This window comes from Magnusiomyces paraingens (genome assembly GCF_902498895.1).
Source record: "Magnusiomyces paraingens strain CBS 517.90 genome assembly, contig: contig4, whole genome shotgun sequence".
In the NCBI taxonomy this organism is placed as follows: Eukaryota; Fungi; Ascomycota; class Dipodascomycetes; order Dipodascales; family Dipodascaceae; genus Magnusiomyces; species Magnusiomyces paraingens.
The window spans coordinates 450,358-464,552 of record NW_022474070.1 but is presented as its reverse complement, the minus strand read 5'-3'; the positions used below and the strand labels follow the sequence as shown (position 1 = coordinate 464,552).

The 14,195-nt window shown below is 41.1% G+C and overlaps 6 protein-coding genes across 6 annotated transcripts; 4 read left to right on the top strand and 2 right to left on the bottom strand.

The window, feature by feature from the left end:
- Positions 1-240: 240 nt before the first annotated feature.
- On the top strand, positions 241-1,977 carry SAPINGB_P004938 (uncharacterized protein; the record flags this gene model as incomplete). The annotated part of the gene is made up of 1 exon (XM_031999653.1): positions 241-1,977. The coding sequence occupies one exon, from the start codon at positions 241-243 to the stop codon at positions 1,975-1,977; it is 1,737 nt and encodes a 578-aa protein (XP_031855544.1).
- A 152-nt stretch (positions 1,978-2,129) lies between these two features.
- On the top strand, positions 2,130-5,882 carry SAPINGB_P004937 (uncharacterized protein; the record flags this gene model as incomplete). Its single annotated transcript, XM_031999652.1, has 2 exons — positions 2,130-2,166; positions 2,245-5,882. The coding sequence occupies 2 exons, from the start codon at positions 2,130-2,132 to the stop codon at positions 5,880-5,882; spliced, it is 3,675 nt and encodes a 1,224-aa protein (XP_031855543.1).
- A 185-nt stretch (positions 5,883-6,067) lies between these two features.
- On the bottom strand, positions 6,068-7,411 carry SAPINGB_P004936 (uncharacterized protein; the record flags this gene model as incomplete). The annotated part of the gene is made up of 1 exon (XM_031999651.1): positions 6,068-7,411. One exon carries the CDS (start codon positions 7,409-7,411, stop codon positions 6,068-6,070), a length of 1,344 nt encoding a protein of 447 aa, XP_031855542.1.
- A 503-nt stretch (positions 7,412-7,914) lies between these two features.
- SAPINGB_P004935 (uncharacterized protein) lies at positions 7,915-8,847 on the top strand (the record flags this gene model as incomplete). The annotated part of the gene is made up of 1 exon (XM_031999650.1): positions 7,915-8,847. One exon carries the CDS (start codon positions 7,915-7,917, stop codon positions 8,845-8,847), a length of 933 nt encoding a protein of 310 aa, XP_031855541.1.
- A 3,458-nt stretch (positions 8,848-12,305) lies between these two features.
- Positions 12,306-12,939, top strand: SAPINGB_P004934 (uncharacterized protein; the record flags this gene model as incomplete). Its single annotated transcript, XM_031999649.1, has 2 exons — positions 12,306-12,381; positions 12,476-12,939. The coding sequence occupies 2 exons, from the start codon at positions 12,306-12,308 to the stop codon at positions 12,937-12,939; spliced, it is 540 nt and encodes a 179-aa protein (XP_031855540.1).
- Positions 12,940-13,077: 138 nt separating this feature from the next.
- On the bottom strand, positions 13,078-14,164 carry SAPINGB_P004933 (uncharacterized protein; the record flags this gene model as incomplete). The annotated part of the gene is made up of 2 exons (XM_031999648.1): positions 13,078-14,044; positions 14,112-14,164. The coding sequence occupies 2 exons, from the start codon at positions 14,162-14,164 to the stop codon at positions 13,078-13,080; spliced, it is 1,020 nt and encodes a 339-aa protein (XP_031855539.1).
- Between the last annotated feature and the right edge of the window lie 31 nt (positions 14,165-14,195).

Sequence of the window (14,195 nt, the reverse complement as noted above, 5' to 3'; positions counted from 1 at the left end):
TGGTGGCAGTGACAAATTTTAATTTTTTTTATTTTTTAATTTTTTTTATTTTTTAATTTTTTTTATTTTTTTTATTTTTTTTTTTTCACCACAGAGGTGATTGGTGCCGTTATTACTGACTCATCAATGACTAATCTTTCAAAACTTTTAGGCATTTTCAAATCTCACCTGAGAAATTCAAAAATCAACAGGAGCTCAAAGCAGCCGCCAGAAAGACTTTCAACACCCGACCACCAAAAAATGCTCCGAGCTCTGCTGCGACGGGCTCGGCCCGCTCAGGTGCATATAGAACCGTCATTGTCGTATACCCATAAAGCAGTTCGAACAATTCGTACTACTGCTAAAGATCATAATACCACTACTGATACTGCTATAAAATACACCCCAAGCATGCTCGCAGCTTTGTCGCCGGAAAAGTGTGCGTTGATCCTGAGATATACTTCTACATTGCGCAGCCTGGCAAGATCTCTTGAGAATGAAAATGACCGTGCAAAGAGTTCTCAAAGTACCAAATACTCACTTCGTGTAGTGCGCACTGTTGCTATCACCTATGCTAAAACGAAAACTATACCACAACCACTCTTAATCCCATTTTTGCGTGCACTTCTCTTCATTCTCACACGAGCAAAACCTTCCAACATTTTCCAGATCAACCGTGCACAACGTGCAATTGATTTTGCCATGTGTCTTTTTGAAAAACTTGTCCATGGGAAACTCCCCGTGCAAACCCTCGTCATCAAACACATGCAAGCCTTAGTGCTACACCACGGCTCTGCCCTCATGCGGCATCGATTAGTCAATGCCTGTCGCCATATACCCATCGGTGCCACTCTTCTTCCGGAGTTTTACTCTCGCCAAGTTCTTTCTTGTGCGTCTTCCGGAGAAATAGAAGCTGCGCTGCTCATAATGGCAGAAGCGGCCGCGGCAGATGTCGAGCTACCACATACTTGCAACGAAATCATTGCGCATAGGTTACTCGACCAAGGTGAACTTGACATTGCCGCTCAAATCCTGCGTACAATGCTTGATAACCCACAAAATCAGCCCATTTATTCGCATCTCTGGGGTCACTTTGTCGCAGAAGCTGCGGCTCGTGCAAACCATAAACATTTGGCCTGGGCATGGCCCCATGCTGTTGATACTGGCGCGGTTAGTCCCAGCGATAGCACATACTACACAGCTTTAGATTTACAAATTTTCAATCCGGAAATCACTCTGGATCTTGTCCAAGCTTTGTGTTCTCGTGGACAACACCAAGACCCATTACTTGTGGCCACTGCAGCCGATGCCCTCGCACGCCAGGGTCTTCCAGATATCGCTCTTAAACTTCTCATTAACTTTGGCCCAGAGGCCTCGCGAGTCCGCATCTCAGATGTGCCCTTTCTCATTTCCGCCATTGGGGCTTCCCCAAATGGTCCCACAGTGGCCATTAAACAATGCTTCACCGCACTGCATTCCGAAGAAACAGATCCCCACGCACAAACTCTTGCATTTAACGTTGCCATAGCTGGCATCCTCCTATCGCCGACCCCAGAATCTGCTCGGCTGCTTATCCGTCATGTATTACGCGATTCACAGCTTCTAACCAAGGGAGTCTCGGAATCAACAATAAACTTTATTGTGCCCAACGCCGACACGCTGGCCGTGCTCTTGGACGCTGCAGGGCGCCTTTCAGTCTCCTTGAGCTCCAGTTCATTTGACCAGTCTCCTGGACAAGCAATGCTTGAAGTATATACAGAACTTGTTCCTCGGCAGCTCCCGGCCTCCCATCGCACGCTAGGGGCCCTTATTTCAGCACTCCTGCGTCTTGGAGACCTGGCCCTTGCTCGTACAGTTATTTCTGATAGAGACATTATAGACGATCTGCCCTTAATCGAGCGCACTTACATGCACGCGCTTGAAACTGCGGTTTCCGAAGCAGAGCTTGGGGTCCGGCAAGCACGAAGCCAGGCTTATTCTTCCAAGAAGTTGTTGTAATTGTAACACAAGCGCACCGTTGTAAACAACCTCACATCAAAGCAACAACAACAACAATAACAACACCAAAAAATAAAAATAAAAATAAAAATAAATATTCACCGCCATGTAAATACTCCAAATAAACACCCAACCCAACGTTCCCCAATGAGATGAATCTAGGCAGAGAGTCCTCGATATCCGTCACGGGTATGTAAATGATAGAAATATATAAAGATAAAAAGAGTTGTTTATTTTTTTTTTAATTTCTCTGGCTAATAAAGTTAGTCCGTGTGCGACCATTCACTTCTACGGAGGCCTGCCACCTCCAGGTCTACTCGGATGAGCCTATCTTTATGGGCGATGGCAGCCTGGCAAGTAGCGGCCCTCAACAAACCCAACCCCCAGCATCTTCGCTACAAGCCTCGCTCCGATCCGGGCCTATCCGCAAAGTTATTTCTGTTGTTGACGATAAAATGCTCATCTTCGATCCGCCAGAAACCCATGCTCCAAACGGGCGCGCGGCCCCACGCTTCGGGTCTAATACAAAGCGTGTACGTGAACACCGATTCGTTTTTGACAGACTTTTTGACGCAGGGGCATCGCAAGAAGAAGTCTACTCAAATACAACTAGACCTCTGCTAGACTCGGTCCTCGATGGCTACAATGCTACGGTCTTTGCCTACGGAGCCACGGGCTGCGGCAAAACACACACCATTAGCGGCACACCAATAGAACCGGGCATCATATTCCTCACCATGAAGGAGCTTTTTGAACGCATTGATGAGCTCCAAGATACAAAGCATATTGAACTTTCCCTTTCATATCTCGAAATCTATAATGAAACTATTCGAGACCTCCTTGACCCCTCGCCAAAATCTCTCATTCTTCGCGAGGATGCAAACCAGCGCATTTCTGTTTCAAACTTGAGCGTCCACAGACCAGAAAATGTTCACCAAGTCATGGACATGATTATCCAAGGCAACCAAAATCGAACCATTTCACCCACAGAAGCAAACGCCACATCATCTCGTTCCCACGCTGTACTTCAAATCAACGTTGTCCAGCGTGCACGTACAGCAGCTGTGTCTGAAGCACATACGTTTGCTACTCTTTCTATCATTGATCTTGCCGGTTCAGAGCGAGCATCGGCCACTAAAAACCGTGGTGAACGCCTTATTGAAGGTGCAAACATCAACAAGTCACTTTTAGCCCTGGGCAACTGCATAAATGCGCTCTGTGATCCTCGCCGCCGCAACCACGTTCCTTATCGCGATTCTAAACTTACCCGTTTACTAAAATTTTCGCTAGGAGGCAACTGCAAAACCGTCATGATTGTGTGTGTCTCACCCTCCAGTAGACACTACGACGAGACCCTTAATACCCTCAAGTATGCTGACCGTGCGAAAAAAATCAAAACAAAAGTTATTCGCAACGAGCACAACCTTAATCGCCACGTTGGCTCATACCTTAAAATGATTACCGAGCAAAAGCAAGAAATCGAGGAGCTTCGTGCTCGTGAGACACAGGTCGTTAGTATTGCACTTGCAAACGCAGATAAAGCCCGCGCAAAATGTGTTGATGCTATTGCAGAGGCGCTTGAAGCGTTTCGCCAAACAATAGTAAAGACTTCTAGTCAAAGACAGGCTCGCGCCTTAGCAATGGCGCGACTGCGGGTATTACCTGTTCAAGCAGCTCAGGCAGAGCTTATTCTGCGCAAGTATAGTGTTGCAGGGTCAGGATCGGGTACGCGCGAACTAGGGGAAGCCCTTCGAAGAGTTTTAACAAAACTCGAACAAGAACGACAAGAAATGGAGACCGTGGTCAATAATAATAATTATAATAATAACAACAACAACAATAACGAGTCGGTGTCTCCATTAGATAACACTATGCATTCTCTGCTACGGCGTCTGGAAGATACCCGCGGGTGGACCCAAGAGTACGCTGAGATCTTCATCACGCAGGCAAAAGCTTTACAGCTTCAAGCGGAACTAGAGGTGCTCCAAAATTCCATGGCAGTCACCGATATAAATGTCGAAATCACAGATGTAATTGCTTCGGCTCTGTTTCGGCTTTTGGGCGATCTCAATTCTCTCAATGACATCGCCTCGCAATCGGGCGACGATATCAAAAGTTTTGAGCTTGTCCGGCTATCAGAAAAGTTTGTTGAAACATGTCGCAAGCAATTTACCGCGCTTGCCACAGGAACTCCTATATCTCCTAGCCCCTCTCGTTCGCATTCTATGCCAGTAATTGCTGGTTCAGTATCTCCATTTAAGCCCTCATTAGTTAGCAGCCCATTTGGGTCATCACAAAAACGACCAGCTTCATCTTCCTCTCTGACGTGGGAATCACCGTCAAAGTCCCCAGGTAAGAGCTTGCAGCGCAGGCCCTTATCTGGAGTTCTTGCGCTAGGAATGGGTTCAATTGCTTCGGGGTCAGCTTCCACGGCGGCTAAGCGTCAAAGTGATTTAGGGCATTTAAAATCTGGGCTCACACCACCATCAGCATCTTCTTCATCTACTGCAACAAAACGGTTGAGTTTGCCTATCGGGGCAAAGCCCCCACCAGTATATCATTCCCCTGGGATTCGTTCCTCTGCTTCAATGAGGAACTTGTCTTCACCTCCGTCCGGCACTAGTCTTTTTGGCGGGAATAGTACACATGCCAAGAACCAACAGCACCTTTCGCCGTCGCTTATTCCTGCACCACCATCTCCATCATCTTCATCTGCATCTTTTGGTATGAATGGTGGTGTTCGTGCGTTGCGACGTCAAATTGCCGCATCCGGAGGAGTCATTCCTTCAAGCATGAAAAAGCACTCTGTCGTAATTCGGTCTCCGCTACGCAATAACCGCAAGTCAATTAAACGCGTGCGCTGGGAAGACGCCGATGAGGAAGAAGTGCGATATAATGAAGATTTCGATATGGACCAACGGGATGATGATGGCATTGATATTGACGAGAAAGACCCTCGTGTTCCACCATCGTCGCTACCTATGCCGTCGCGCATTGGTATTGCTGTTTCTCCAAGACCTACTTCTTGGGCAAACTCTTCACTTCCTGCTCCTGGAACTCCGTCTAATCTTCCTCGTCACCGTCACACTTCGTCTTTAGTGGAATCGCGGCGACAAGGCGTTGTGTTATCAGAGATGCGTACTCGAACCATTATTGAAAGTTTTAGTCCAAAATCAAGCACGCCATCCCGAACAAGTTATTTAGCACGTTATGGAGGGATTTCTGAGAATACGGGTGTTGTTGCACCTGTGGATAAGTCTACGGTTAATTCTATGATTTTCAATGATGATGATGGTGACGACGACGATGATGATGACAATAACGATAAAAATAATGATAGCCGACCTGTAGATACCCACGACATGAGCATCGACACGCTGCCTAGCCCGCCACAGTTGCTAAGCCATAAAACGTCGCTGGACGCCATGGACGTGGACAGTTTCGAGCTTTCAATGGTCAGTAACTCGGCCAAGCCTCCGGACTCAACCCCTCCTATGTCCAAGCCCAAGATTGTATTTGGAGTGAAGGGAGATTTACGGCGAAAGAGTGGTAACATTCTTCCAACTTCGTCGACAGGCGGTCCTCCGTCATACTTGTCTCCAACATATTCATCATCAGCCGCAGCAGCAGCAGCAACAACAACAACAACAACAGCAACAATCCTGGAGAGTCCTGCTGTGGCAAATAGTGGGATGGGAAATGGACCAGGTACACGATCATTTAGCGGGCCGGTGATTCCCACGCCCACAGCAGCACGGCCCGGCGGTTCGATGCAGGTGTCACCGAGTAAGGCACGGCACTCGCTCGGAGTACCTGTGTTTGGCAGTCCTGCGTTCAAAACATCAAGCAGTGCCAATGGTACAAACATCATCAAGTCAGAAGATTCTGCAACCTCAGGCATTTAAAGGAGGTTCATTAAGTATAAGAAATCATATTTAGAACTTATATCAAATTAAAGATACTTTGAAATATTTGATAAAAAAAAAAAAAAAGGAAACAAGAAGCTTTTATTTAAAGTTAGTATTTACATGTGCGGCTGAGAAAAGGCCTGTGATTTAAAGGGGGGCATAAAGACTCTCTCTCTTTCTCTCTAGTTTGCCCACTTTTTAAAGAGAAGCGATGCGTTGGTTCCGCCAAAACCAAAACTGTTGGTCATAGCGTACTGCAAAGGCTCCTTGGGAGTTTGGGCAACATGCGGAATATAGTTGCACTCAAACCCTTCGTCAGGATCGTCAAGGTTGCGAGTGGGAGGCAGAACATTGTCTCGAAGTGCAAGCACGGTGAAAAGAGCCTCTACCGACCCTGCACCACCCAGCAGATGGCCCATGGAGGCCTTGCTGGATGAGACGTTAATTTCCGATGCCGCACTTTTAAAGTTTTCAGGCGAAGAAGCCTGGGCAGGATTATTAAGACCCATGAGTACCTCGCAAATAGCATTGTTTTCGGCAACATCACCCAGCTTTGTGGAAGTTGCATGTGCATTCACGTAGCCAATGGCTTTCGGGGCCACACCGGAACGACCAATGGCCATCTGCATTGATCTGCGTGCACCGTCACCAGACTCTGCAGGAGCTGTGATGTGATGTGCGTCGCCGGAAAGACCATAGCCAACGACCTCGGCATAGATTTTGGCTCCACGAGCCAAGGCATGTTCCAGTTCTTCTAAAACAAATATACCTGCACCTTCGCCCATGATGAAACCAGCGCGGCGTTTGTCAAAAGGTCGCGAGGCAGCTTCTGGGTCGTCATTAAAGGCGGTTGCTACACTTTTGGCACGCGAAAAGCCGGCAAGGGCAATAGGATGAAGAGAAGCTTCGCCAGATCCTGCGACCATGACGTCGGCCATACCGAGAGAGATGAAGTTGGTGGCATCGCCAATAGCGTGAGCACCTGTGGTGCAAGCTGTTGAGACGGCGTGATTGGGGCCTTTAAGTTTATAGTTGATGGATATATGACCTGCGGCCATGTTTGTAAGTAGGCGTGGGATGAACAAGGGTTGGATTTTACGATATCCGCCAGCATTGAACCCGGTGATGTTAGTTACAGCATCTTCGAATCCACCAATCCCGGATCCGACGCAGACGCCGGTGCGCTCTTGGTCCAGCGGGTTTTCGGATGAAGCCGGGTGCCACTGAGCATCGTCGAGAGCCTGCTTGGTAGCTGCCAGAGCGTACTGTGCAAAGGTGGGGACTCTGCGCAACGAGGGCTTGTCGACCCATTCAAGAGCATCCCATTTTCCATCAGCAGCGGAGCCTAGCGGGACCTGGCCACCGACACGGCAGGGGACGTCTGGGTTGTTTGCGAGGACTGTGGAGTCGAGGGATACGAGACCCGACTTGCCTGCAATGAGATTTGCCCAAGCATGCGAGACTCCCACTCCAAGCGGGGACACGACACCGAGGCCTGTGACGACTACTCTTCGAAGCTGGCTCATGGTTTATTTTATTTTTTTTTTTTTTTGAGAGTAAGAAGGGTTTATTAAGGAACACTTCAAAATAGATAAGGGGATAGTTCTGAAATGTTGGCGGGTATTTGCCAAAGACGGATTGGCGGCTGTGGGGGTGAATTTTTTAAGGTGGCTGGCTGTGAGAGAGAGAAAAAAAAAGTTGTGTCAGTGGGAACGAATTTCCAAGTTAGAATGACTGTTGCAACATAAAAAGGCAATAGAGCAAAACAGCGGCAGAGCCCTTCAAAATTTTTCGGTCTGGGTTGCCTTGAAAAAAAAAAAAATAAAAAGCAATAGGGAGGCGCGCGCTTGGAAAGTTGAATTTCCATTTTGAAGGATATGAGATTTTGTATATAAGACCAGACATATCTGGGAATGCCCAAAGTCTATTTTTTTTATTTATTTTTTTATTTTTAACAAATCTTTTTTTTTTTTTAATTTTAATTTTAATCTTTTCATCACCATCTATTTCAAAAAAAAAAAAAAAAAAAATGTCGCAAACAGTCACAATCACACAAGCCCAACAAACACAAACTATCAAGGCAACTGGCTCAAAGCTTGAGCAGCAACAGCCTGAACTCAAAGGGTTCTCACTGGGTCCTGACCCTTATCCACGACCAACCTTTACTGATAAGCATGAGCAGCGACGCTGGATGCTGCAACATCTTGCAGGAGCATATCGTGTGTTTGCACGTAACGGTTACCTCGAAGGCTCAGCTGGTCACCTTTCGATCCGAGACCCTGTGGACCCGACCACATTCTGGATTAATCCCCTGGGCAAACACTTTGCGCTTATCAAGGCTTCTGATATGGTTCAAGTGGACGAGGACTCGAATGTAATTAACGTTGCAGCAAATATTCTTGGTAAAAATGAGTCCACTGTTACAAACAAAGCTCCTAGAAATATTGCCATCAACCTAGCTGGCTTCAAAATTCACTCAGAGCTACATAAGGCTCGTCCAGATGTGTGGGCTGCCTGTCACGCTCATTCGATTCATGGCAAGGCCTACAGTGCATTCGGTAAGCCTTTGGAAATGATCAACCAAGACGCTTGCATTTTCTACAAGACCCACGCAGTATACGACAATTTTGGCGGTATTGTTCTGGATGCCAATGAGGGTAAGCACATTGCAGAGGCGCTGGGAGCCCGCAACAAGGCCTTGATTTTGAAGAACCATGGCCTGCTGACTGTTGGCGAGACCATCGACGAGGCTGCGTACCTGTTTGGACTTATGGAACGCTCGTGCAAGATTCAGTTGCTTGCTGATGCAGCCGAGGGTAACCGTGGTCTGAAGAAGGAAGAGATTCCCGACCAGATTGCACAGTTTACTTGGGAAAACACAGCCTCTGCTGATATTTTGTATCAGGAGTTCCAGCCGGAACTTGAATACGAAACGCACTTGGATGATAGCTATTTGAAGTAATAGTGACCCGGGACATAATTGTTGAGCCGCACGGCCGTATCATCACGTGTTTTTCCTTATTTTTTAGAGTACAAAGTTACTTGGTTGGTTTTCATACTAAATTTGTTTGTAAAAATTAACACACAAACACCGAACAAAACTTTTGACTTTCCACACGAATTTGTTTAAAAGTAACTTTTCTAACAGGTGTTACATAATTAAAAACATTCCAAAAAAAAAAGACAATAAATGAATGAATCAATGAAAATTTTTAATCCATATTTTTTTTTTTTTTCAAAGTACAGAATAGACTAATTTGTTATATAGTTATAAGAACTAATAATTAAGATTTCAGGTGATTCATATAATCATCCATGCCTTTGGAAAGGATCTTTGCAATATGTTTTATTGAAATTTCCCTTAGTGTAAACATCAATGAGTTTATCTAAATGATGCAATTTATTGTCTAAGATAAATTCAATATTGAATTCCTTAGAATAAAAATTGAAATTGCGACATTTTTTTTGGGTGTAGCTTTTGACAGGGAAACTTTTGTGAGGGATACGCAAGATAGAATATATTAAGATTTATTTCTAAAAGCACAAACATTTTTAATAAAGACATCTAGTCCTTTATTTTTGTTTTTGTTTTTTTGATAACATAATTATGGTTATAACCTAAAACAGTAGATTCAAGTTTCATGGGTTTAAAAATTGCTTTGTACTTTTTATAGACTTAAACAAAACTAAAAAAAAAAAACTGGTCAAAAACTGGTCAAAAACTGGGTCTATAAATATTTGACCAAGCTGAAAGCAAACAACATTTTGCTGAATTCTCAAAAAAAAAAAAAAAAAGGATTTTTATATTAAATTAAACATTAATTTTCAATCATTTGAAAGCTCAATCTTGACAATAGTTCTAAAAGATTTAAGGCATGTTTGTCTTTTTGATGCTATCAATAATATGATATAGCAAATGAAAATTAAAATTTAATTCTTTTGCAAGTGGAGAATTGTGGTCAATGATTACAGAATTAAAAGATTTAAATAAAAATATAAGCAATTTTATAAAGGAAAATAAAGATGTTTTGTGTTGATTTTAGTGAAATATTCGCCATATTAAGATAAAAAAAGGGTATGCTGAAACAAGTGGTAATTATGGTAATTAACGAGATCCTTTTGAGTTATACGGGATACCTTTATTTGGAGTCGAATTTTTCATTTTTAAAATCAAAAATTAAAAAAATATTAAAAAAAATATGCTATATCTGATATATTGTGTAATTTTTTTTATATATTTTATTACTTTTTGTTTTTTTCCACTTTTTATTTCCATTTTGTTGATCATAAAAATCATGATTGAATAGATAATATTGTGATTACGTAATAAGTCTAATTACCTCTTTCCTAAAGGGGAACCGATTAAGATTGGTTCAAAATTTAGTTATTACTTAACTTAAAGTTAATATAAAATAATAATATACAGCTGTGTATTTCAATCTGTCAATTCCTTAGGAATTCCATTCCAAATAATTATTTTAAACATAAATAAAAACATTCAATAATATTAATCCCAATTTCCATTATCAGCCTTGGTCCGATGAAGAGATTTGATTGTCTTGCTACAATAACTTTCTTTCAGTTTGGGCAATTGAACCCCACTACCGGTTTCGATTTTTTTACTTTCTGACCATTTACCATATTCTTCGTCAACAATTTCAGGTTCCATTTCCCAAGTGTTAAACTCGTGATAATGATATTTATTTCTGTTAGGTAACTCGTTAATATATATATATATATATATATATATATATATATTGTTTTTGATTTCACACATAATTGGAGAACCAAGTTTTTTTACGCAACTTCCCTTGAAAGCCAGCCTCCTCCCAGGCCTTGCACTTGGCAGTAGCCTTGTAGTTATTTTCTTCATCGAGGTGAACGCCACCATTAGGACACATGTACTTGTGTGGATTGGTGACTGCTGAGGTGAGAAGAATCTTATAATTCTTGTGATCTACAATTATCATGATAATTGTTATAACAATCATAATAATAACAAGAACCCGATCCCTTTTCTCCAAGTAGACTTTAATGGGTTAGTTACTTAAAAAAAAATAAAAATAAAAATAAAAACTAAAAAAGTTTTTACAGGTGATTGAGAAGTCCTGAAGATGATACATATTTTGATAACAAATTGCAATGTTGGTAATTAATATTAATGGATAAGAAGAAAAGTTACAATTATAAGAAAAAATAATTAAATAAATAAATAAAAAATTGATCATTGAAAAATTATAAAAATATTCAATTTTTTTTTTGTTTTTTTTGTTTTTTTTTACTTTAAAATCAATTAATTGATAATTATAGTTAATTGACCATTTCATTTAATAACCACCATTAAAAAAAAAATCAATCTTTAGTGATTACTCAAACCACGTCTTTTTTTTTTTAATTTCTGAGTCACTCATGCATATATAGATTTTTTTTTCTAAAAGAATTGTTCACAATATGATCTTTTCTATATTTTTCTTTCTTTAATTCTTTAATTCTTTAATTCTTTAATTCTTTAATTCTTTAATTCTTTAATTCTTTAATTCTTTAATTCTTTAATTCTTTAATTCTTTAATTCTTTAATTCTTTAATTCTTTAATTCTTTAATTCTTTAATTCTTTAATTCTTTAATTCTTTAATTCTTTAATTCTTTAATTCTTTAATTCTTTAATTCTTTAATTCTTTAATTCTTTAATTCTTTAATTCTTTAATTCTTTAATTCTTTAATTCTTTAATTCTTTAATTCTTTAATTCTTTAATTCTTTAATTCTTTAATTCTTTAATTCTTTAATTCTTTAATTCTTTAATTCTTTAATTCTTTAATTCTTTAATTCTTTAATTCTTTAATTCTTTAATTCTTTAATTCTTTAATTCTTTAATTCTTTAATTCTTTAATTCTTTAATTCTTTAATTCTTTAATTCTTTAATTCTTTAATTCTTTAATTCTTTAATTCTTTAATTCTTTAATTCTTTAATTCTTTAATTCTTTAATTCTTTAATTCTTTAATTCTTTAATTCTTTAATTCTTTAATTCTTTAATTCTTTAATTCTTTAATTCTTTTATTCTTTAATTCTTTAATTCTATCAGATCTTTTCTCCGACAAATGGGAAATGTTCACATGTGCCCATTAAAATCAATCGCCTTCTTCTTATATAAGAAAAAAAAACACCTTACTGTTTGTCAGCTGTTATTATAGAATGACTAAGCTACGGTAGTTAACAGGTTTATTTTTATACGCTTATAAAAATCCTTTAAATCCCCCACCTCAGCTTATTTCTATCTTAAATTTTTGTTATTATTTATTATTCGTTATATACTAAAATCTTAAAATTTAAAGATTTTAAAAAAAAAGAAAAAGAAAAAAAAAAACCCCATCGATCAATAGACTCTCAAAATCAAATTCTCATATATATTTATTCACAAAAATGTCTGAACCAACTCCAGAATCAAACCATAACTTTAAGAAAACAACAACTGCCCGTGAAGGCCGTGAAAACCAAGGTATTTATTTACTAACAATTCCCTCCATTGTATTTATGTCCACCCATTATCAGTCCTCCTAACCATATTCTTTTCTATATATATATATATTTAGTTTACTCTGAAAAGGGTGCCCGTGTTGTCGCTGGAACTGTCATTGTTGATAGTGCAAACAAAAAGGTCCTTCTCGTTTCTTCTACCTCCCATCGCGACAAGTTCATTCTACCTAAAGGCGGCGTCGAAAAAGATGAAATCAATGACTACGCTGCTACCGCATTGCGTGAGACTTGGGAAGAAGCCGGCGTCACTGGAACCCTCGGCATAAAACTCGGCCCACCCATCCTGAAATTGATCACTCACCCAAAAATTCTTGCCGAGCTCCCAGAACCAAAAGCATTCCCTTATACCGAGTTCCACTTCTACGAGCTCGAGTTTGGCAAATTGGAACCTGTTTGGCCTGAAGGTGATAAGCGTGATCGTGTCTGGGCAGATCCCGAAGAAGCCGTGCGCCTTCTTACCAAAAGTGATCGCCCTGAAATGGTTGAAGCTCTCGAACGAAGCTCTCTGTTTAAAGCATAAAAACAATTCATTTTTATTTTTATTTTTAATTCTTTTCTTTCTTTCTTTCTTTCTTTCTTTTTTTTTTCTTTTTTTTTCTTTTCCCTGTTCTCTTTTCATTAAATATATTTATTATTAATCTTTCTTTTTTCTTTCTTTCTAATTCTTAATGGCTCCAGCTCCACCGCCGCTCATAAAGGATCCCAGCAGATCCTGCAGCATATTCATCTGTGGTCGTGGTGGTGCAATCCCACAATAAAGCTCTGCAATCCCTGCAAGCACAGACTTCCATGCATCCAGACCATCAATTAGCGCCGCATAACGAGCCTTGAGTCGATTGTACATCTCAGGAGACTTGCTCTGCACAGTCGGAACTAATAGTTGCAAAAAATTAAGCAGAGGAACCTCCTTAAACACATAAACAGCACTTCCAGATCCCTCCTGGCGATCGTAGTCCAATCGTTGACCTAACGCCGAGTTACTAGCATGTTCTGCAACAACATACTCAATAAAAGTCTGTAACACGCCGCGTGCATCCCGCACATTGCCTGCACTCAGGTACCCAAGCACACCACGAGACAAATACAGCGGCAGCCCAGCCGCCACGTCTGCCGCACTTTCTTTCAGTAGCGTGCTGTTGTTCTTATCCTTGCTATCGGCGTCCGTTCCAGGACCTGTTGCCCAAGTATAGAGCATTGTAGCAAGTACACGGGGTGATTCGCGTGTACCCTGAAGCAAATGTCGCTCGGCTTCGTAAGTATCAGGTGCACTTTCTCGTGCAAATTTGGATCCAAATACATGGTGCAGCTCTGAATCACTGCCAGACCATTGAATCGCCTCTGCTGCAATCTTCTTTACAAGAGGTTCCTTGCCAGCATTCAGTTGATTCACAAGCTGCACAAGTTCACCCTTGGCAGCAGATGTAGGGCTGGTGCCAGCCTTGCGGTACACATCCAGTAAATACAGAATCAGATCGCATGCTGAAGAACTTTCGTTGGCCTTAGCCAGAAGCTCAGCGGTGTGAACAAGCAGTTTGATTGCTTCATCGTATTGCTTGGTTCGCACATAACGCGCCACCACAGTACGAGTAGCTTGGTGGGCCTCATAGTAGTCACCCTCTTCAATTCTAGCCATTTTTAATCATCAGTATTTTCAATACAACATTTTTATATCTTTTGCCTATTCCTACCTACCGTTGTCTGGTTCGTGCAAGAACCTTATCGAGTTTGCCTGTTGCCGATGACATGATGCTTTGGTTGGTTGGTTGGTTGGTTGGT